The sequence below is a fragment of the Nicotiana tomentosiformis genome, chromosome 2, assembly GCF_000390325.3.
Source record: "Nicotiana tomentosiformis chromosome 2, ASM39032v3, whole genome shotgun sequence".
NCBI classification, from domain to species: domain Eukaryota; kingdom Viridiplantae; phylum Streptophyta; class Magnoliopsida; order Solanales; family Solanaceae; genus Nicotiana; species Nicotiana tomentosiformis.
The window spans coordinates 192,189,587-192,211,850 of NC_090813.1; the positions used below are offsets into that span (position 1 = coordinate 192,189,587).

Consider the following 22,264-nt stretch of genomic DNA (forward strand, 5'->3'; position numbering starts at 1 on the left):
ATGGTAGCTAAAGTTTCTAATGGAGTGCAAGGATGGCAAGGGAAGCTCCTATCTTATGGTGGGAAAGCAGTGCTCATTAAATCAGTATTGCAATCTCTTCCTCTTCACTTGATTTCTGTTCTTTATCCTTCTAAAACTGTTCTTTCACAAATAGAGAAGATCATAACTAATTTTTTCTGGGGAAAGGATGACATTAAAAATAAATTTCACTGAAAAAAATGGAGTGATCTCTATTTCCCTATTCTTGAAGGTGGGACTGGCTTTAGATCACTATCAGATTTTGCAAATATCTTCTCTGCTAAGGCATGGTGGAACTTCAGAGAAGATCACTATCGAATTTATCAAAAAGTCGTTCTTTCACAAATAGAGAAGATCATAGCTAATTTTTTCTGGGGAAAGGATGACATCAACAATAAATTCCACTGGAAAAAATGGAGTGATCTCTGTTTCCCTATTCTTGAAGGTGAGGCTGGCTTTAGATCACTATCGGATTTCGCAAATGTCTTCTCTGCTAAGGCAAGGTGGAACTTCAGAACTGATCAGAGTCTCTTGAATGATTTCTTGAGTGCTAAGTACTATAAAAGGCTACATCCTGTTGCAAGAAAGTGGCCCTATGGTCAATCTCACAACTGGAAAAGGTTAATGGAGATTAAAGAAGATGCTGAAAAACATATCCTTTGGAAGATTGGGGTAAGTGAGATATCCTTCTGGTGGGATAATTGGTCTGGTAAGGGAGCCTGGCCAAGTTCATCCAATTCCATAATGTCCCTATGAAACTCCAGGTGAACTATTTCTTTGAGGATGGGAAGAGGAATTCCAATAAGCTTAGGAATGTCCTTCCTCACAGTATTGTTAATGACATTTTGGAGATTGGTATCAATATTGGAAGGGAGGATAAGCCAATATGGATGATTGAATCTACGGAAAAGGGCCAGAATTGTCCCTGAAGTATTGGAATTTGTACAAAATTGCCCTTCATCCACCTATTTGAACAAAAATGCCCCTACCGTTACTTTTTTTGGCTCAACATTACTCTTATTACTAACAAATAATTCATTAAAAAAAAATTTAATTAATATTCACGTGTCACCGTCCCATTGGCCTAACATAAACCCCAACCGTAACCCGCCCAAATATTGACCCGCCCCAATTTTAAAACATAACTCTCTCTCTTTCTCTCTCTCTCTCTCTCTCTCTTCGCTATTTCATTTTAGTGAGCATTTACTTACGAGTGTATGTCTACTATTATTCATGAGGCAAACTCAAAATTGAGTTCTCTATTAGAATTATTTTTATGAAAAATGGAAGGAAAATCATATTCTTCTTAATGCAAAAAGTTTAGATTCTTTTTGTTTATGCAATGGGTGTTCTTTATTATATAATTTTTCTTTATTTAAAATTTGTGGGGATGGGGTGGGGGTGGGGGGGTTTCTTCACTATTATTTGTCATTCCTCCGTGAAAATTTGGGGATATTTTTTCAATTTTTTGGTTGTTTATGTGCTGTGTATTTCTATTATTTATTTATTTCACTATTTATTCAATTAATATGTAAGCTTTTCTACTCCGTGTAACGGGTGTTGTACAATTATCATATTTCATACACACTGAGTTTATATGATGTACTAATAATAGTTAACAATTTTTTTAGATAATTTCTTCACTAGTATTTGTTTTCTTATTTTGGTTGTTATCATGAATTCAATTTTCTCGATTAGATTACTGTGTTAAGTCTAGTAAAAAAAGATTTTCTACTCATAATTTGCAAATGAGATAGGCTACTGTGTACGCTGCTATTTTCGGCGGATCCGCCGGTGAATTCCGCCCAAGTAGCAACAAGGCACAAAGAGAGAGAGTTGTGTTTTAAAATCGGAGTGTGTCAATATTCGGACGAGTTAAGGGTGAGTTTAGTTATATTTTAGTTGAAGTTTAAGTTAGGCCAATGGAACGGTGACACGTGGATATTAATTAAATTATTTTTTTCCATAATTTTCTGTTAGTAATAAGGGTAATGTTGAGCCAAAAAAATAATGGTAGGGACAATTTTATTCAAATAGGTGGACAGAGGGCATTTTTATACCAATTTCGATTCTCCAGAGGCAGTATTGGCCCTTTTCTGTTGAATCTAAGGGAGACTTCACTTGCTATTCTGCTTTGAAGATATTGAGGAGATAGAGGAATACTTCATTCACTGCTACCATGATTTGGTAGAAGAAACTTCCTTTCAAAATTTCTTTCTTCATGCTAAGAATGCTACAGAATAGAATCCCAACTGATGAAGGCCTCTAGAGATTCAGATTGATCTTACCATCAAGGTGCTTATGTTGTAATAGTCACAAGGAAGAGACCATCATGTACCTATTTTGTGAGAGTTATATTGCAAAACAGGTATGGTCTTTTTTTGCTTGGAGTTGTGGTATTACAATAAGACAAGGAGACATTAGGCAATTGATTATGTCTTGGTGGCTAACTAAGGCAAAGAATGGAATCCATGCAGTGATCCTACAATGTCTAACATCCATTGTATGCTGGAAAATATGAAAAAGTAGATGTGTAGCCAGATTTGAGAACGTACATATGTCCGAAAGAGCTATAATTATGCAAATTTGCTGGTCCATGATTATGCTACTGAACATACAATTTCCTAGAGTACAATTCCCCTTGCATTGGAATGATATACGCATAGCGTCGGAGAATGCAAAACGGCTAATTAGTAGCCAACTGATTAAATGGTACAAACCTGATTTTGGCTGGCTAAAGCTGAACATTGATGGCTGCTATAAAGGAAACCCATGAAGTGCTGGAGGTAGTGGTGTTATGAGAGATCATCAGGGATCCTTTATTGTTGCTTTTGCTGAGTATTATTGGCCAATGCACCAATAATTTTGCAGCAGCAAAGGCCATGCTACATGGGTTGAAATTGTGTTTAAGCAAAGGTTTTTTGAATGTAATTATCGAGTCTGATTCTCAGGTGATCATTAATATGATTAACAACAAAATGAAGGCTTCTTGGCAGATACATCATATTATTGAGCAGATTATTCAAATCTCTAGCAAAGGTAATTTTACTTTTGTCCATACAATAGAGAAGGTAGTAGTGTTGCTGATCAACTTGCTAATTTGGGGGAAAGTTTTAGAGTTAAGATCACCTTTGATACCACTAATTCTTTGTTGGACATATTGAGATCTTCACTGAGACTTGATCCAGTCAGTTTTCCAAACTTCAGATTCAAACCAAGGAAGAACCATTTTGCTATTAATGATGTTTTTAGATATAGCTGATTTTTGTATAGTAGTGTTAACTATATGTATAGCACCTATTAGTGAAGGTCATATATTTCAAAGTGTAATGGAGGAAATCTCCCAAAGTAGGCAGACTCTTTTGATGCTTTTGTACCGGAGGATGAGATATATTATTCTTCACAATGTTTTGGAGGTTATGGTTTATGTCCTCTTCCGTGTACTTATTCTTTTTGATGATATACGAATTGGGGCTACTGCCTAAACCTCAACACCCACCAATGGTGAACTTTTGAAAGAAAAAAAAAAGTCTCTTGTAAAATAAGAAATTGTACAACATTTATATTAGCATATTTCAGCTTATTTTAGTGTTTGGCAAACCTTAAAGATACTTTAAAGCCAATTGTCTTCTTTTATAGGGCAACTCAAGACACTATTTCAAGTATTCAATTTTAAAGCTGATTTAATAGAGTCTGATTTTCTTTTCGTTTCAACTTCCAAGTAGTTCAAACTGGACGAAAGAAGAGCCAGAAAAACTTTTTATGTTTGCTTCCTAATCTGATTCTTCCCAGTAGGGAGTTCATAATTATCTGAATTCAATCTTTGGGTGCCTGTATCTTTATATGTTAGTTAACCTAAGCTCCTCCAAAGCAGGAGCGGAGCTACAACTAGCGAAATGTAATTATTTGAACACCCTTTCCTCGAAAATTATACCATATATAAGTTAAATATTATTTGAAGTCATAAAAACTCCAAGTGAAATTTCTGATTTGGCCTAGCTCCCTCGGTCAAAGGAAAAGATATTCCCTAATAACTCTTAAGTTTCTTGTGGCATTCTATAAGCCAGTTTAGAATTTGTATAAAATTACTCTCTTTTAAATGGAGAAGAAGTAACAGAAATGATGTCAATTTAAGGTTTTAAACTTTTTACTTGCCGGATACGTCTATACTACTTGTGGAAGGAATTTCCGTGTCACATCTCTTGTAGAACATTTCCCTTTCACAAAACCGAATTGTTGGCTATAGTAGTGGACGTCAGGCAGTTCGGTTTGGATTATGAAAATTTCACTTGATTTTCCGGATTTGGTTCAAATTTTTAAATTTGATTCGAGTTACTCGATTTGGTTATTTTGAATTTTCTGTTGGAGCCTATAATTTGAGCCAATAATCAAACACCTAGATTTATACTACTGTTAGCAAAGGACTGCCGAATGCAGATTCCAGATTTTAATGGAATTATTCAAAATTCGAAAAATATTTCAGAAAATATTTTCAAAATTAATCGAAATTTAGCCACTTTTCATGTAAAGATAAATCTGAACGAAAACACTGTTCAAAATTCGGAAAATATTCCAGCATAATATACTAGAGTTCGAATTTTACATGTGAACTTCCGGTATAATATACTGGTCCAGAATAATATGCTGAAAGTTCATACACAGGTGCTCCAATCTCCAGTATATTATGCTGGAACTTTTCGTGTGCTGGAGTTCTAGTATAATATGCTGGAAGTTCATACACAGATGCACCAATCTCCAATATATTATGCTGAAACTTTCCGCGTTGCAGTAAAATAGTGATTATTTTTCAATGACTTTACAAACGCTAGCTATATTTCAATTACCAGTCCGAAAATTGGCTAGCCCGTTTTATTTTTACATATATATATATATATATATATATATATATATATATATATATATATATATATATATAAAATGACATTGAAATTTAATCATTTTTTCTCTTGCAAGCCCATCTTCCATCTATGCGAGAACTAAAGCAGTACATGTTAAATAAACTTTTAATCATGGTACATCTAAGAGATAAGATCACAAGTTTGAATGTTTTTTTAAATCTTTTTGAAATTCGTACTCAATTAAAAAGTACCACAAGAATTGAAACGAATAGAGTAATCACTATTAGAAATTCGATCAAATTCGACCAATATCGATCGATAATTGGCAAAAACTTATCGAAAAGCGATTGATTTGCAGCGGTCGGTAGAACCAACTGACCGCCTTCCATCGGTCAGTCACAACCGACCGATTTGATCGGTTAATTAAATTCCACATCCGATCCAAAAGAAAAAAGACGACCGAAAAAACTAAAAAATGCATCATCTAGAAATAGAATTGGGGTTTGTACTTGTGGCAAAATACTATTCTATCACTAGATCATTGATACTTTTTGATATAAGACTTTCTTTAATTTTATTTATGCTCTTTAATCATATTTTTGTGTGAAAATAACATACCGATTTGGGTCCATTTTGTTATAAAAAATAATAATAACCGACCGAAATTGGTCGATCTTTTAATATGACCGAACGAATTAACCGATCGACTTCAGTCATTTTTTTAATATTAATTTTAACTTATTTAAATGAAAAACTAGCCGAAGTTGACCGATTTCTTGAAAAATAAACTTCCCGGGACAAAAAAATAATTCTTCGCATTTTGACGCAAAAAAGACCAAATTCGATCGAAAAAAATTAAAATAGAAAGTATTTTCACAAATCGTCCGATTTCAGTATTTCGATCGGTCGGCCATGGACGGTTTTGACTGAATTTCTAGCCTTGATTAAGGAATTCTTACATACTCAGATGTAACCAATTATTGTATCGAGTTATTCCCCTTCTAGGATATAGTTTGATACTTTGATTTTAGGGAATCTTATATAAATGTCCCAAATAAGTCCCAACTTACCAATATCTAGCCAATAATCTTAAACTTACCAAAACGAGTCAAGCACATATAAAAATTGAAATCCCAAATAAATAAGGATATTTCTCTCCAAGAATCACACACAAAGATCTCCTTCCATATTCTTAAGCGTGATCAACAATATTAGATATAAGACGGAAAGGAAATTTCATGGATAAGGTAGCAAATAAGGTGATGAAATATAAAAAAATATATAAATACAAGATTTCAAAAATCTAAGTAAAAAAAGGATATTTTCAATGAGTATGGTTGAAATTCGTTGACAACATATAGACGAGTCAATATATAAAATTCGAGGAAGATTATAGGTGATTCAGATATATTCGGTATCAAAATTCGTAATTAAAATCGAGTTCAAAAAATTCTTCTGCGACACATGTATCAAACATGTATCTCACATACAGGTATACATAGATATACATGTGATACATATTTGATACAAATATGATACAAATATGATACACAAATGATATACAGTGTGACATACATATAATTATTTTTCATGTTCATCTTCTATTTCAAATCTAGGTTTATTAGGGCTAGCTGACTAGTACATTGTCTTCGATTCTTAGAATGCCAGTATTAGGATTGTTTTAGTACTATCTTCCGCTTCAATTTTCTAATACCCTGTTGTGTTACTGCTTGTGACTATTGCTTTTGCTATTGCTATTGCTATTTCTACTGCTTTCTTCCATTTATTTTTCTCTAGTCCTTACATTGTTGATATCATTTTTCTAACCTTGTTGTTGTTATTTACTTGTTCATATTCTTCCTCTCGAGCCAAGGGTTTTTCGGAAACAGTTTATCTGCCCTCCAGGGTAGGGGTAAGATTCGCGTACATATTACCCTCCCAGACCTCACTTGTGGGATCCCATTGGGTTGTTGTTATTTACTTGTTCATATTCTTCCTCTCGAGCCGAGAGTCTTTCGGAAACAACCTCTCTGTCCTCTAGTGTAGGGGTAAGGTCTGCATACACATTACCCTCCCGAGACCCCACTTGTGGGATCTCACTGGGTTGTTGTTGTATCTTCTACTTCGAATTTTCAATTCAAACCACCTCAAAACTCCACTCAATCATCCCAAAACTGAGATTCAAGCTCCTTAAGATGTATCCGATCTATTCTAATAACACTCATTCAAAAAAAAACAAAAATTTGACCTTTTCTTTTTTGCTACGAATATCTAATTGGTTAATATTAATAATATTTGGTTAATATTAGCAATATTTTATAAATTGATCAATTTTTATAATAAACTACTTATAAATGAACATAGCTTATAGTTTCCCTTGATTTTAAGTAACCTTTATAATGTATTTACACCTTGATGGATAAAAACTTGTAAAATGAGGTGATTAATAAAAACTTGTAAAATCATACTACTAGCATATAGCGCGCTGCGCATATTTCTGAACAGTAAGAAATTCCTAGTAGAAGAAATTGAGGAACAATTTCTGACTTATAGTGGACTTTGTGAGGTGAGTATTTATTGATTCTATCACCGTAGGATACCCTCTGGTCTCTGTTCGAGCCCAAGTTGCGTAGCTCTTTCCGACATGAATTCGAATTAATGGAACCACAACAGACACAACACTGAATGAGAATAATCCAATAGGAGTATAATATAAAAAGTACTTAATGATTCTTTGGATAATAAGTACCCGGCCTTATCTGGTGGGATTAATTACGGTTGGCACATAATCTCATTGCCAAATTTTGTAGCAGCAGGAGTAGAAGGAACCAATTGACCCTATGCCATAACCATAGACTTATAAATCTCCACAATCATCTTCTCATCATATTCTTTGAATTGCCTCATTCCGAATCCACTAACTCCATAATCACCTGTTAATCCACCGCTGCTCATAACCCTTGAATTAGCAATCTTTAACATCATGTTCACGTACGCGTCGCGCATATTCACAAGCAATTTCTTCGGCGAAAACCGCTTCACTTTCAGCCTTGGTCTCAGATTTATCTTCCAGAACCTTCCTCTCTTACATTTAGAACGTCTTTCCGTGGATAAATATTCTACCCGGATCTTCCTTCTCCGACCCGCTCCATTTAGCTTCTCGTACCCTTTCTTCTTCCTCCTCCAGTAGCCCTTTAATCCACTGTATAAATTTTTTGATGCTGATAATCCCTCCATTTGTTTCTCTCTTTTTTTGTTGTGTTTTGGTTTTGTGGAAAGGGGATAGAAAAATGTGTACAGCAAAAGAGTATTTAATAAAAGGGAGTTGGAAGGTAGTGTGAGGAGAAAAATGGGGAATCTTTAATTGTAGGGATAGGCATATGGTTTAGCCGTTACCAGTATTTTTCACGAGACATTATTGTTGTGTGTACTGTGAGAAGATAGTGACTGTCACCTCAATTGGATTGCCATTTTAACTAAAAGGTTTATTATGGTCCATGCATAATATCAATCCTAGGTATATTACAATAATTGGTTCATGGATTTAAATTATATTTATTGGTAGTATAAAAATTTATTACTCTATTAGTCTCTTAATGTGTTTACATCATTGGCAAAATCTTGAATTTTTGCGACATTCAAACTTGAAAGAAGTGGAAAAATATTTCCGACAAAGGATGTTCATTATATGTGATATATCTCTAACATAATATCTTTTATGTGCTATTTGTACATCATGCCCCTTTACAAAAAAAATGACCTTTTTAGATCTGTTATGTGTAAAAGACAGATTTCTTACGTGTAAAAATAAATCTCTCAAAAGAACCAAAATATGTGGGGAAAAACTTGGGGACCATAATATGTATAGCGCGGTATTTCACCGCGCTATACCTTAACGGCACGTTTGTCCGTTAAGGTATAGCACGGTGAAATACCGCGCTATATTTGAACTTTAAATGGACGGGAAAGTATAGTGCGCATATATACCGCGCTATAGTATAGCGCGATATATATGCGCGTTATACCTAGATAAAAAAGCGTGAAAGTCTCCTTCCTCACATACACGAACTAGAAACCCCCCCCCCCCCCCCCGTTTCTTGCGGTCCCCCACTATTGTTAACAAAAAAAAAACTCAGTTGGAGCCCACCGGTCCCACAAAAATTGTAGATTCTCGATCCCACATCGTATCTAAGGCGTTATCTCGTAGTGGGTTGCTCGTTTCGGCTCCAAATCACCAAATCTTCAACTTTCCAAAAAATTAAAATCGAGGTATTCCGACTTAACTTTTTGTTAAAACTAATGAATAAAAATTGCCTATTAGTTCTTTTTATTGTGTCTATGTTATTTCGTGATTGTTTTGCGATTTAATTAATTTGTTATTTTTTTATCCGGATTATGTTATTAGTGTGATAAAAAAATTAGTAAAATAGAGAAATTGTTATTAGTTGTTAAAAAAATATTAATTAGTTAATTTTTACTTTGTTATATATTTTTTCGTGATTGTTTTGTGATTAAATTAATTTATTATTTTTATCCGATTTAGATTAGTTATTTGCTAAAAGATTAGTAAAATAGATAAATTATTATTTTAGGAATAATTAATCTTATTTAGATGTTATTGTTGTACATATATGAATATGTGACTTTAGTTCCCTGTAGTGGTATCTTGTGCCCGTAATTTTAATGTAATGCTCGTATTTGTAATGTAGTGCCTTCTAGCGTAGTAAAATATAGTGCCCTTTAGTGTAGTATCTTTGTAGTTATTGAAATTAATTATTTAATTATCTGTTAAACCCAAAAATATCTGAAAAAAGTTGACAATTCAAACACAAACTCTCTCGAATTCTAGTCAACAAACGTAAGAAAATAACATTAGAAACCAACAATATTTGTCAAACTAAGTATTGTTATATGAATATTTAATAATTAAATCTTGTATAGTTATGAAAATTAATTATTTAATTTTATTATAGTCAAAAATAGGTGAGTAACAAACAAACATATAAAATAATAAACTAACATATAAAATAATAAACTAAGATATAAAATAATAAAATAACATATATTAAAGATGTTAAGCAATGAAAAAGAAAAATACTTTAATTAATATTGTTCAATTTACAGTAGTCGTCATGGAGGTTCCACATGTGCATCCCGGACCTGCATCGCTAGAGTTACTGTTGCTACAAGCCGAGCATAGGTCTTCGTATATATAGGAGGGGCATTGTTTGGCCCAGACATTCCGCACTAGATGGATAGACGATATATGAGATTTTCTTAAGGCCCACCCATTCCATCCCCGTATAGTCAGACACCTTCAGGATACAGGTGTCTATAGGATTATTGAGATCGGCCAGTTGCAGTTGGACTGGTCGTCGATCACGGCTTTGATAGAGCGGTGGCGACCGGAGACGCACACATTTCATTTACCCATTGGCGGGGCTACTATCACGCTTCAGGACGTGGAGGTTCTGTATGGGATGCCTGTTGATGGACATCATGTAGCTTACCCGCATGCGCTCAGAGATTATATGGGATTGCAGTACCTGAAGATGTTGCAACGGCTCATCGGGTTCCAGCCAGCGGAGGAGGCTGCATTGAGTGGGGCCAGTCGTTTTCAGTTGACGTCTGTTCGGTTGCATCTGGAGGTGATGGATGCGGACATTACGGATGATACACCGGATCTTCATATCAACCGGTACACGAGATTGTTGTTGCTGCTTATGTTTGGTGGGATATTGTTCCCGAACACTTCGGGAAACCTAGTCAGCTTGAGATTTTTTCATCATCTTGAGTGACTAGATGATTTACCTGCTTATAACTGGGGTGCAACTATTCTAGGTTACTTGTATAGGCAGATGTTCTGGGCGAGTATGGGTTCCCAGCAAGACATTGCCGGATTTTTGCCGCTGCTGCAGGTGAAAACATAGTCAATCATTTTCATGATTATAACAGGCATAGTAAAAATATACTTTAAATTTTACGTCCATATTTTATATTAGGTTTGGGCCTGGGAGCAGTTCCTGCAGTTGCATCCACCTCTACCACCCATCGCTCCGGATGCACCACCTCCACCGTTTCTCCCTTTAGCAAGGAGGTGGGTTGATAGGCGAGGCTACGGATGCGAGGTCGAGGCTCGACATAATCTCCCTTATTGCAGGGATTTGTTGGATTTGCTGGAGGGCACGCAGGTAAAAGCAATCTCACATCCGCACCATGGCAGTGACAGGCGATCCACGTGCAGACTTCAATAACCCGTTGAAAAACTCTAACACATTTGTAGTCAGAATTTCCCATCTTCTGCCACCATCCGCGTGCAAAGTCTACTTGTCAATCTCATATCGCATCAACCAAGTATAGGCTCCTTGGTCTTCCTGCCTGATCAATTCCATTCGCCTCCTGAATTTACACTCTTGGTGATCTGTTGCAGCCATCCACTTATCCCATTTACCATAAACAATTTCAAACGCACGTTTGCTCCCGAGAAATGCCTTTCTTTTGGTAATGGTACACCCATATACCTGGTGGACAGATGTTATACACTATTTGATCTTGTACTTTATGGACGCTTCAATGTGTGAAATCAAGACAACAGAAATCAAGTCAATATTCAAGTTAAAATGATTTCCACTGACTGTGTCCATTTTACAATTGTGGATGGCAATGTATTTACCCACAACCCACATATTTGTTTTTAGCTTTCTTGCACGGAGCATCCAGTTATAACCCGTAAACCATCTACGACAAATAACCTTGTATACATACGGAGATGACTCATGAACCACGATCTCACGACACTCTTTTATGTTATACATTCGCACCGCCCTGCTTAGGCGCGCTTTATCAGCAAAAAGCATGACCTTTGACAGCACCGTTTCTCTAGATTCATCCCACATTGCTGTCCGAATTTCATCAAGATCCCTTGTGAGGGCATCCACATCCGGCATACTTGGCAAATGATCAAGGTAGGGAATCTCTCTTGAATGAAACGGCACGTGGGACTCGTACACTCTTGGTCTAACGGGAGGTGGAGCATGCTCCCTCGTCATATCATGTTCAGCATTCTATTCCTCCTCCTCATCACCCTCATCAGGGAAGGGTGTGTCATCTCCAGACTCATCAGCATTGTTGTCATAATCACTATTCTCTTCCTGACTCTGCGCATCTGTCAGATCCCGATTAAATATGTTGTCTTCGGGCAATTGAGTAAGGACAGGACCTTCAAGTTGCTCGTTTTCACTCCACAACCATAAAATAATGAGTTTCTCACATTGATCCTAACTTTACATATAGCTTTATCACTTCACTTACAAATCATAATGTGTTGATATCCCATTTTGGACATTATCCTGTTGATGATGACTCCCGGATGGACCACCATGATCCAACACGTCAAAACTAGGCATATTCCAACTGGGCGTTGGTTCATAACTTGTAAAATTTATATCTGGCCGGTACCCCATTTGGAATATATGAGTGTTAATATAAATTTATTACATAAAAAAAAATATCGTAACACAAAGAAAAATTGAAATTTACCACTCGGCTTGTGGATTATGTAAACTAGGGGAGAAATTATTTCCTCGTTCCTCATTCGCCTGTGGAGATAAGTTTAGATCAGGCCAAACTCTTTCACCTAGAACCTGTTCGGCTAAAACTGCTCCAAAATAACCACCCGATGATTGAGGGATATCCCTACTTTGCGGAACCTCATTATTGCGAACGTCTTCAGCCTTAACGTATATTTCCAACATTTTTATCACACGATATTCCCGATGTTCATCCGGCGTCCTCAAAATATCTCTCAGAGTTTCATCGTATTCGATGTTAAACTCAGCATAACAAGCAACCCCTTGCGGAGTAACAGAATACGGATATCTTCCGGTTACTTTAATATTCACCGAACGTTTGCTCACACTCATTCTTTTACATAACAACGATATCAATGTATCGTATTCCATTGTAAGTGGCAGCTTAACATGACAATGTGGAGAACAACTATAGTGTACTGAGTTATTCTCCACCACAACCTCACCTCTCTCTTCCCCCCAATATAATGAAACCCTAATTCTTCGCTCTTCAGACATTATGACAAAATACAAAATAACTTAACGAATAAATATTTCGGAAGACTTGAAGGATTCTGAATGAATTTTTACAAAATCCTCCTAAAACTCTTTAAATAAGGAAAAATTAATGTATAGCGCCTTAAATATGCGCGCTATACCCAGTTGAATTATTGGTCTGTCAATTAAGTTCAAAAGATTTATTAGTGGGCCCAACTTTTACGTATAGCGTGGTATTTAACCGCGTTATACCCTACTGAATTATTGGTGTGTCAGTTAATATCAGAAGAATTATTAGTGGGCCCAATAATTAAGTATAGCGCGGTATTTCACCGCGCTATACCTTAACGGACAAACGTGCCGTTAAGGTATAGCGCGATGAAATACCGCGCTATACATATTATGATCCCCAAGTTTTTTTCCTATATATTTTAATTTTTTGAGTACAAAAGAATCACATTATGGTTCCGAGCTCGTATTTTTTACGAGACATTATTGTTGTGTGTACTGTGAGAAGATAATGACTGTCAGCTCAATTGGATTGCTACTTTAACTAAAAGGTTTATTATGGTCCATGCATAATATCAATCCTAGGTATATTACAATAATTGGTTCATGGATTTAAATTATATTTATTGGTAGTATAAAAAATTATTACTCTATTAGTCTCTTAATGTGTTTACATCATTGGCAAAATCTGAATTTCTGCAACGGTGTCCAAACTTGAAAGAAGTGAAAAAAAAATTCGATAAAGAAAGTTCAATATATGTGATATACCTCTAATACCTAATATTTTTTATGTGTTATTTATACATTATGCCCCTTTACAATTTTGAATTTAAGAAAATGACATTTTTAGATCTCTTATGTGTAAAAGACAGATCTCTTACGTGTAAAAGTAAAGCTCTCATGTGTAAAAAAAAAAAAAAGAGATATCATAAAACTAAAAACTAGTTTGTAAATAGCCTAAAAACCAAGTGACTCTTTATGTGCTATTTAAAAAATATTTAATAGTTCTAATCATCAAAATATTAGTATACTATTCTTTACGTTCACTTTTACTTGTTCACAATAGATGTTGCACTTCTTTTAAGAAATAATAAAGTACATATTTTACTATAGTACCTGTAATAATAATAATATTTCAAAAAGTCTGAAAATAATTTGGAGAATGGATATTCAATGATAAGGATAAAATAAAATAAAAATTATTTGCCTCGAGATTTGTTAAAATGGATAAATAAAAGTAAAAATATATTTTTAATACGATGTACAATTAATAAATGTTTTAGTTAATAAATGTTTCACTAATTGGACAGGGGTGGAAAAAAAAGTAAAAATACCGTCTTTTCTTCTAAAATGTCAAATATTTTTAAAACAATTTAGTAAAATGATTAGCATTTGGCACCGGCGTGAGATACATTGATACAGTTTGACTAGTTGTAGCATGGCACATCTTCTAAGAGTTCACAAAACCAATACCTCTTCTTCCAATTCAAAGTATCCACCTTTACCTTACCTATATTTTTTTTTGGAGCAGTTAAAAATATATATTTATTTATTACTCCCTCCGTTTCAATTTATGTGAACCTATTTGATTGAGCACGGAGTTTAAGAAAAGAGAGAAGACTTTTGAACTTGTGGTGTAAAATGAGGCACATATATTTTGTGTGGCTATAAATTGTTTCATAAAGGTAAATTATTTCCAAATAAGAAAAGAGATCATTACTTTTGGCACGGATTAAAAAGAAAATAGATTCATATAAATTGGGAGGGAGGGAGTATAATTTTGTCCGTGCACTTGCAAGTACCTAGATCAGAATAATGTGCAAGTAAATATTCAACGACATCCTTATCTTGAAGCATAGATAAAGTATTAAATGTGGGGTCTTACTTTTGATTCCTTTAATTTATTTCTGAACCTCTTCCTAACTACTTATGTGATTACCAACTGATAAAGCATTTATTGTGCAATTAAACTCTTCAAGTTTGTCATCAACGTATTAAATTCTGTGAGGTTTAGATTAGAAGCATAAAATTCGCTTCCTTTTTGTATGATTTTTCATTTGTCTTATCGGCGTTGTCGAAGCGCATAGCCATTTTATCTAAAAGTTGTTTATTTCAATTTCTTGAGTTTTAGTATGGCTTTGGATATTTTAGGACCTTGAATTAAAACATTCATATCTTCTTAATTGTATACAAGGGTTTTGACAACAAGATATAAGATAATTATTTGGAATAATATATAATTACTCTATTGGAATTGTACCAAAGTTTCAATTACACCCCTTAAAAATACGGGTGTCCTATGCCCCATGCATTTGTTAGAAGTGAGATTAATGCCACATTTTGAGTTGACGCTGTACTTATTTTGGTTTACACATGATGATTGCGTGTGAAAATCCTAAAATATTATTTTTTTTCTTTTTTCTCTTTCTTCTTTTCTTTTATTCTCTTTCTTGTTTACTTCTCCCTTAAAACTCCATCCACCATTTTCACATCCCTAGCTTCTTCCCTTTTCTATTCTTTTCTTTTTTCTCTTTTCTACTTTTTTTTCTATCCTTTATTTATTAATGCCTTGACTTTTATCTTTTTTTTCGTTTCTTTTTTTATTTTTACATTTGTCTTCTTCCTTGTAGTATTTCGCCGGATAAGTTGATGATTCCGATGAGAAGCAAATTTTGTTTTACAATTATGTTTTCTTCTTTTCATTTTACTTTTTTTTCCCTTCGATATTTTTCTTTTCTTTTTTACTTTCTTTCCTTTCTTCTTTCTTTTTCCCGCTTTTTTTTCTTTATAATGTTTCTCACCGGAAAAAATAGTGATTCCAGCGACATCATCTTTCTGCCAATTTATCTCAGCTGCCATTTATTGTCTTGTTTCCTACAAATTTAGAAGACCGTTTTTACGCTATTCAAAGGGCCTCACAAATTTTATCTGGTCTATTATCTCCGACAACATTTTAAGATGAGAGTTTTCCAGTGGGTGATGTAGGGTGGCCGACAACAAGGAGCAGAGGGGGAGAGACGGAAGGTGATGGGTACGAAGGGGAGAAATGGTGAAGAAAGAGAGCAAGAGAAAGAAAATGCAAAAGAAAAAGAATAAAATAAGATTAAAAGGACAAATAAAACGGTAAAATAAAAAAATTTAAAACAAAATGAATTTGACATGTGGCAAGCGCGTGATTTACACTTCTTCTTTTGAAACTGGGATGGCTTGAAAAGGTGGTAATTATTACACTTTCAACAAATGCAGGGGGTCATGGGACACCCGTATTTTCAAGGGGTGCAACTGGAACTTTGATACAATCCCAATAGAGTAATTATGTATTATCTCTAATTATTTAGGTAAAAACTGAGCCTACCACGTGGACAAATTAAATATTGACACGTGGCAAATAATGCCAAATTGCGTGTACGGAGATGATCAATGGAGTGGAAGGTCCTTTGAAGAATGAATTCGAGGTCAATTGAGCCAAAATAGTTGACCTTGGGATCATTGATATTGGTTCTAGTGAGGACTTAATACGAGAAGATTTACCGTGAAATCTCATATGTACAGATAGAAACAAAGAAATGGTCAATCCCGAATAAGATGTGACTCAACATTAGTTACAGAGCGTTACAAATCCTTTTGAGCATAACGTGTGGTAACAACAAGTAATAATGGGGTTAGCGGACAAGCGAGATATCGTAAATGACATTGGATCGTCGTCGTCTTGCGTCTTTTACCTACGCCAGCATCCACAGACAAGGCCTGCTAGACGTCGAAGCTTTCCAAAGGTATGAGTCTTTGCATTATTACATACAACAAGTGGTTCAAAATCCGAACAACAAGATTTTCCTTCACTTCACGGAGTTTAATTAACAATGAAGTGAACGTTGTTGAAATGGCTCAAATTTTTATTGGCCTTAGTAGTTAATAAATAAAGCTTAAAATGAGGAGTATGTTATGAAATATTATATTATGCAGTGGATGTCTATAATTCCTAAAGAAGTTACTCTCATTATTCTTCTTCATAACTTCTCACACTACTTCTTATTATTATTGTTGTAACTCTCACACCTCCATAATCTCCTCTACGATCTTCCGCATGATCTCAATAGTTAATACCATGTTCATGACATCCCTTTTGTATTACCTAAATATCATCCTATAAATAGAGGGTTTGAGCATCACACTGTACACACTTGAAAACACTTGGGAAACAGTTGATGAAATATGAAAGTTCTCTCCTTCCTCTTTATATCTCTTGTCTATTTTCATGTTTTATATTGTTACTTTGAACTTAATTTCTTAACATGTTATCAGCACGAGGCTTTAACCAACTATGAAGATAACTCATTTCATGAAGAGCCAACAACTTTTAATCAATTTGGTTGAGCCAATGGAAACCTTGGCATTTCGTTTGCCATATCAATATTCAGTTTGCTTCTTATGGTATAGGGAGTATCATTTACTTATGTTAAAATTTTAGTTTTGGTGCAATTTTTGTGTTACATTGTTAGTATGTTGTATTCGAGAATATATTCAAAAATAGAAATAATGTAAAACCAGAAATGTAGAAGAAAATAGAATTAATCTGAGCCCACTGAATTCACAGTGTTTGATTATTTCCTCCCAGTATAGAACGGATTACCCTCACTGGTGTAGCGGTACTTCAAACCCCAGTGACCAACGAACTGAAAGATCAGTAGCAAATCACACTTACTGCTTTCTTTCTGTAAAAATTAATGCAAAAGGAAGAAGGAGAAATCAGAATTTTCGTAAGAAAAATCTGAGGAAGAGTTCATATATTTATAGCCAAAACGTTGGGTAATACCGAAGAGTTGCAACTCTTCATGTAAGGCTGCAACTCAAAATGGTTGTTTTATAAAATGATCATTTACGCAAACCGCCAAATTCAAATTATAACGGAAAAATTGAAACGGGAAAAATTAAATCACCATTACAGAAACGGTCTAATTTGGATTAAATAATATTGCGTTAATATTAACAAATAAATTTGGTCCAAAAAATTAATCAATCAATCAAATCATTTGACCAAATCTGAAGCTGAAGTAGAGCCGAGCAAGCGAGCGACGACGACGACGATGCGAGGCTTGCCTTCTTCTCAACTTTTTAAGAGCTAGAAGAAGTGCAATTGTATATATACCCATCAAAACTCTTTTCCTCCTCCAATATGGGACAATGTCCCTTTGTCAAAGAGGAAAATTCAAAATTTTTATTTTCCCCTCCATTTTCCATTCACTATATTTTTAAGCTCTGACAAGCTTAAAACCCAACAATCCCTCACATGAATGGAAAATGGCTATATCACGAAAATATGCATGAAAAACTGTGTGATTTACAAGACGGGATTAATCACATCTGGATAAGTAGGTTTTCCTTTGAACTTTTCGTAGGGAACTTATGTCGGATAAACTCGATCAATCGGTAGATTTAATATCTTTGAACTGTCGAACTTTGGTATATACCTAGACAATCATAAGTCACACAATCAACCCTTAACCGTCTTTGGTTCTCATTGTTGTGTTTGTTTCAGCCATGAACACCGCCTGATTTCATAAGTGCGTAGAGAATTAGCCTTGAAAAATTCTCCTTGATGCGGCTAACACTTCACAATTACATAGGTGATTCCTAAACGTGTTATCACGTAGATACACTCTTTGATATAGCCCGTATCAAATTTAGAAACTATTAAAATGCCTTAATGCTTTATCCTTGGTACTGAACATTGTCTCGTCATGAGAATGGACCAAAACTTTTTGTTGACAATGTTGATCCGCCATTAATGACTTTGTTTGATCTCCTTGATCCTAGATCTTGGGACTCTAGTCTTCTAGGTAGAGTTACCGCCACAATAACTTGTCCTAAACCATAGTCCTATTCCCCTCGATGATCTTTCAACTACCTCTCTGGTTAGGCTTTTTGTAAGCGGATTCGACACATTATTGCTTGACTTTACGTAGTCAATTGTGAGAATCCCCTAGAGAGTAGCTGCCTAATGATTTTATGTATTCGTCGTATATGACGAGATTTACCGTTATATATAACACTCTCAGCCCTTCCAATTTCTGTTTGACTATCGCAATGTATGCATATTGGTGCCAACGGTTTTGGCCAAAATAGAATATCTTCCAAGAAATTTCGGAGCCATTCAGCTTCTTCACTGGCTTTATCAAAGGCTATAAACTCAGCCTCTATTGTAGAGCGGGCAATACAAGTTTGTTTGGATGACTTTCAAGTTACCGCTATTCTACCAATAGTGAATACATATCCACTTGTAGATTAAGAATCAGTTAAATCGGTGATCCTATATGCATCACAATATCCCTCAATCACCGCAAGATAATTACTGTAGTGCAAAGCAAACTCTTGGGTATGTTTTAAATAACCCAAAACTCGTTTCATCGCTATCCAATGAGATTGACTTGGATTACTCGTATATCGATTCAATTTACTTATAGCACAAGCTATATCGGGTCGAGTACAATTCATGATATACATTAAACATCCCAGCACACGGGCATAAATCAATTGTGATATGCTTTGGCCTTTGTTCTTTGCAAGTGCAAGATTCACGTCAATTGGAGTCTTTGCAACTTTAAAATCTAAGTACTTGAATTTTTCAAGTACTGTTTTAATGTAATGAGAATTCGACAATGTCAGACCTTGAGGAGTCTTATGGATCTTAATAGCCAGAATTAAATCGGCAACTCCCAAGTCTTTCATATCAAACTTGCTAGTTAGCATACACTTAGTTGTATTTATGCTGGCAGTGTCATTACTCATTATCAACATATCATCCACATATAGGCAAACAATGACTATGTGATTTGTAATAATGTACACACATTTATCACATTCATTTATCTTAAAATCATTTGACAATATTGTTTGGTCAAATTTCGCATGCTATTGTTTGGGTGCTTGTTTTAGTCCGTAAAGTAACTTAACAAGTCTACATACCTTCTTTTCTTTACCTAGAACCACAAACCCCTCGGTTTGTTGCATGTAAATTTCTTCCTCCAAATCTCCATTTAAGAAGGCAGTTTTAACGTCCATTTGATAAATTTCAAGATCATATACCGCAACTAATGCTATTAACGTTCATATGGATGTAATTCTTATAACTGGAGAGTATGTATCAAAATAATCAAGACCTTCTCGTTGTCTATACCCTTTGTCACTAGTACCATCATCTTTCATTTTCCTCTTAAAAATCCATTTAGAACCCAACGATTTATTGCCTGGAGGAAGATCAACCAATTCTCATATATGGTTGTTCAGTATGGATTCTATTTCACTATTGATTTTCTCTTTCCAAAATAATGATTCGGAAGAAGACATCTCTAAATGTTCGAGGCTCATTTTTCAATAAGAAAATTATAAAATCTGGTCCAAATGAAGTAGATGTTCTTTGACGTTTACTACGTCTTGGATCCTTCTAATTATACGTACTTTTTTTTGTTTCTTCCCCAGGTCGTTTAAATTCTTCACCAATCAACTCACATTTTTTTATACGGATATATATTTTCGAAAAATTCAACATTATCTGATTCTATAACTGTATTATTATAAATATCGGGATTTTCTGATTTATGAATCATAAATCGATATGATTTACTATTTGTTGCATATCCTATGAAAATACAATCAACGGTTTTCGGTCCTATCTTTACCCTTTTGGCTTTAAGAACTTGCACTTTTGCCAAACACCACCACAATTTAAAGTAATTCAAGTTGGGTTTCCTTCCTTTCCATTTTTCATATGGAATGGATTGCGTTTTTCTATGGGGTACTCGATTTAGTATCCGATTAGCCGTAAGAATGGCTTCCCCCCACAAGTTCTATGGCAAACCAAAACTTATTAACAAAGTGTTTATCATCTCCTTTAGTAATTGATTCTTTCTTTCCGCAATCCCATTGGATTGGGGCATGTAAGGTGTCGTTGTTTGATGAATAATTCCATATTCTAAACATATTTCTTCAAAAGGAGATTCGTATTCACCACCCCTATCACTTCTTATCATTTTGATTTTCTTGTTAAGTTGCGTTTCAACTTTATTTTTATATTGCTTGAAGCATCTATGTTTTCATATTTACTACTAAGTAAGTAAACATAGCACTATCGAGTATTGTCGTCAATAAAAATTATGAAATACTTCTTTCCACCACGAGATAGTATTGACTTCATGTAGCAAATATCTGTGTGAATTAAGTCTAAAGAATTTGAATTCCTTTTAACTGACTTATAATGATGTTTAACTTAGATTCCACACATATTTGATATTTTGATTTGTCGCATTCAAACTTAGGCAACACTTCCAAATTAATCATTTTCTGCAAGGTTTTATAATTGACATGTCCCAAACATATATGCCATAAATCATTTGACTCAAGTAAGTAAGAAGAAGCTGAAATTTTATTATTGTCAACAACTATTACATTCGGTTTGAAAAGGACCTCATTAAGGTAACCTTTTCCTAAGTACATCTCATTCTTACTTATTACAACTTTGTCTGAAACAAACACACTTAAACCCGTTCTTGACGAGAAATGAAGTAGAAACTAAGTTCTTCCTTATTTCAGGAACATGACAAACGTTGTTTAGAGTCACCACCTTGCCAGAGGTCATCTTCAGGAATACCTTTCCATAACCTTCAATTTTGGCCGTTGCAAAATTTCCCATAAAAATGGTCACGCCGGGCCTAGCAGGAGCATATGAAGCAAATGCTTCTTTAACAACACAAACATGGCGGGTGGCTTCGGAATCAATTCACAACTTCTTATGTAACGACCCGGCCGGTCATTTTGAATATTATAACCACGTTCCCCCATTTACTGCTCAATTTATATATTGTAATTGATTTATGACTTATCGGGTTAGTTGGTTCGGGTCCGGAAGGAACTCGGAGTGAAATAAGACACTTAATCTCATAATTGAAAATTTAAGTTAGAAAAATAGACCGGATATGGACCTATATATAAACGACCTCGGATTTGAATTTTGATGATTCCAATAGCTCCGTATGATGATTTTGGGCTTAGAAGCGTGTCCGGAATATTATTTGGAAGTCCGTAGAAGAATTAGGCTTGAAATGCCGAAAGTTTAATTTTTGAGAAGTTTGACCGGGAGGTTGACTTTTTGATATCGAGGTCGGAATCCGATTCTGAAAATTAGAATTATATTATTTATGACTTGTGTGCAAAATTTGAGGTTAATCGGACGTGATTTGATAAGTTCCGGAGTCGTTTGTAGAAATTAGAAATTTCAAAGTTCATTACGCTTGAATTGGGGTGTAATTCATGATTTTA

General features: G+C 34.8%; 2 protein-coding genes across 2 annotated transcripts; one reads left to right on the plus strand and one right to left on the minus strand.

The window, feature by feature from the left end:
• LOC138906304 (uncharacterized) lies at positions 1-947 on the plus strand. Its single transcript, XM_070194838.1, has 3 exons — positions 1-58; positions 251-690; positions 783-947. Exons 1-3 carry the CDS (start codon positions 1-3, stop codon positions 945-947), a joined length of 663 nt encoding a protein of 220 aa, XP_070050939.1.
• A 6,768-nt stretch (positions 948-7,715) lies between these two features.
• LOC104113250 (uncharacterized) lies at positions 7,716-8,114 on the minus strand. Its single transcript, XM_009623360.4, has one exon. The coding sequence runs from the start codon at positions 8,112-8,114 to the stop codon at positions 7,716-7,718; it is 399 nt and encodes a 132-aa protein (XP_009621655.1).
• Between the last annotated feature and the right edge of the window lie 14,150 nt (positions 8,115-22,264).

Coding starts and splice junctions, on each gene's coding strand:
- LOC138906304 (XM_070194838.1), top strand. CDS start 1: ATGGTAGCTAAAGTTTCTAATGGAGTGCAAGGATGGCAAGGGAAGCTC. Junction 59..250: donor AGGGAAGCTCCTATCTTATG/GTGGGAAAGCAG, acceptor CTATTCTTGAAG/GTGGGACTGGCTTTAGATCA. Junction 691..782: donor ATATCCTTTGGAAGATTGGG/GTAAGTGAGATA, acceptor ATGAAACTCCAG/GTGAACTATTTCTTTGAGGA.
- LOC104113250 (XM_009623360.4), bottom strand. CDS start 8,114: ATGGAGGGATTATCAGCATCAAAAAATTTATACAGTGGATTAAAGGGC.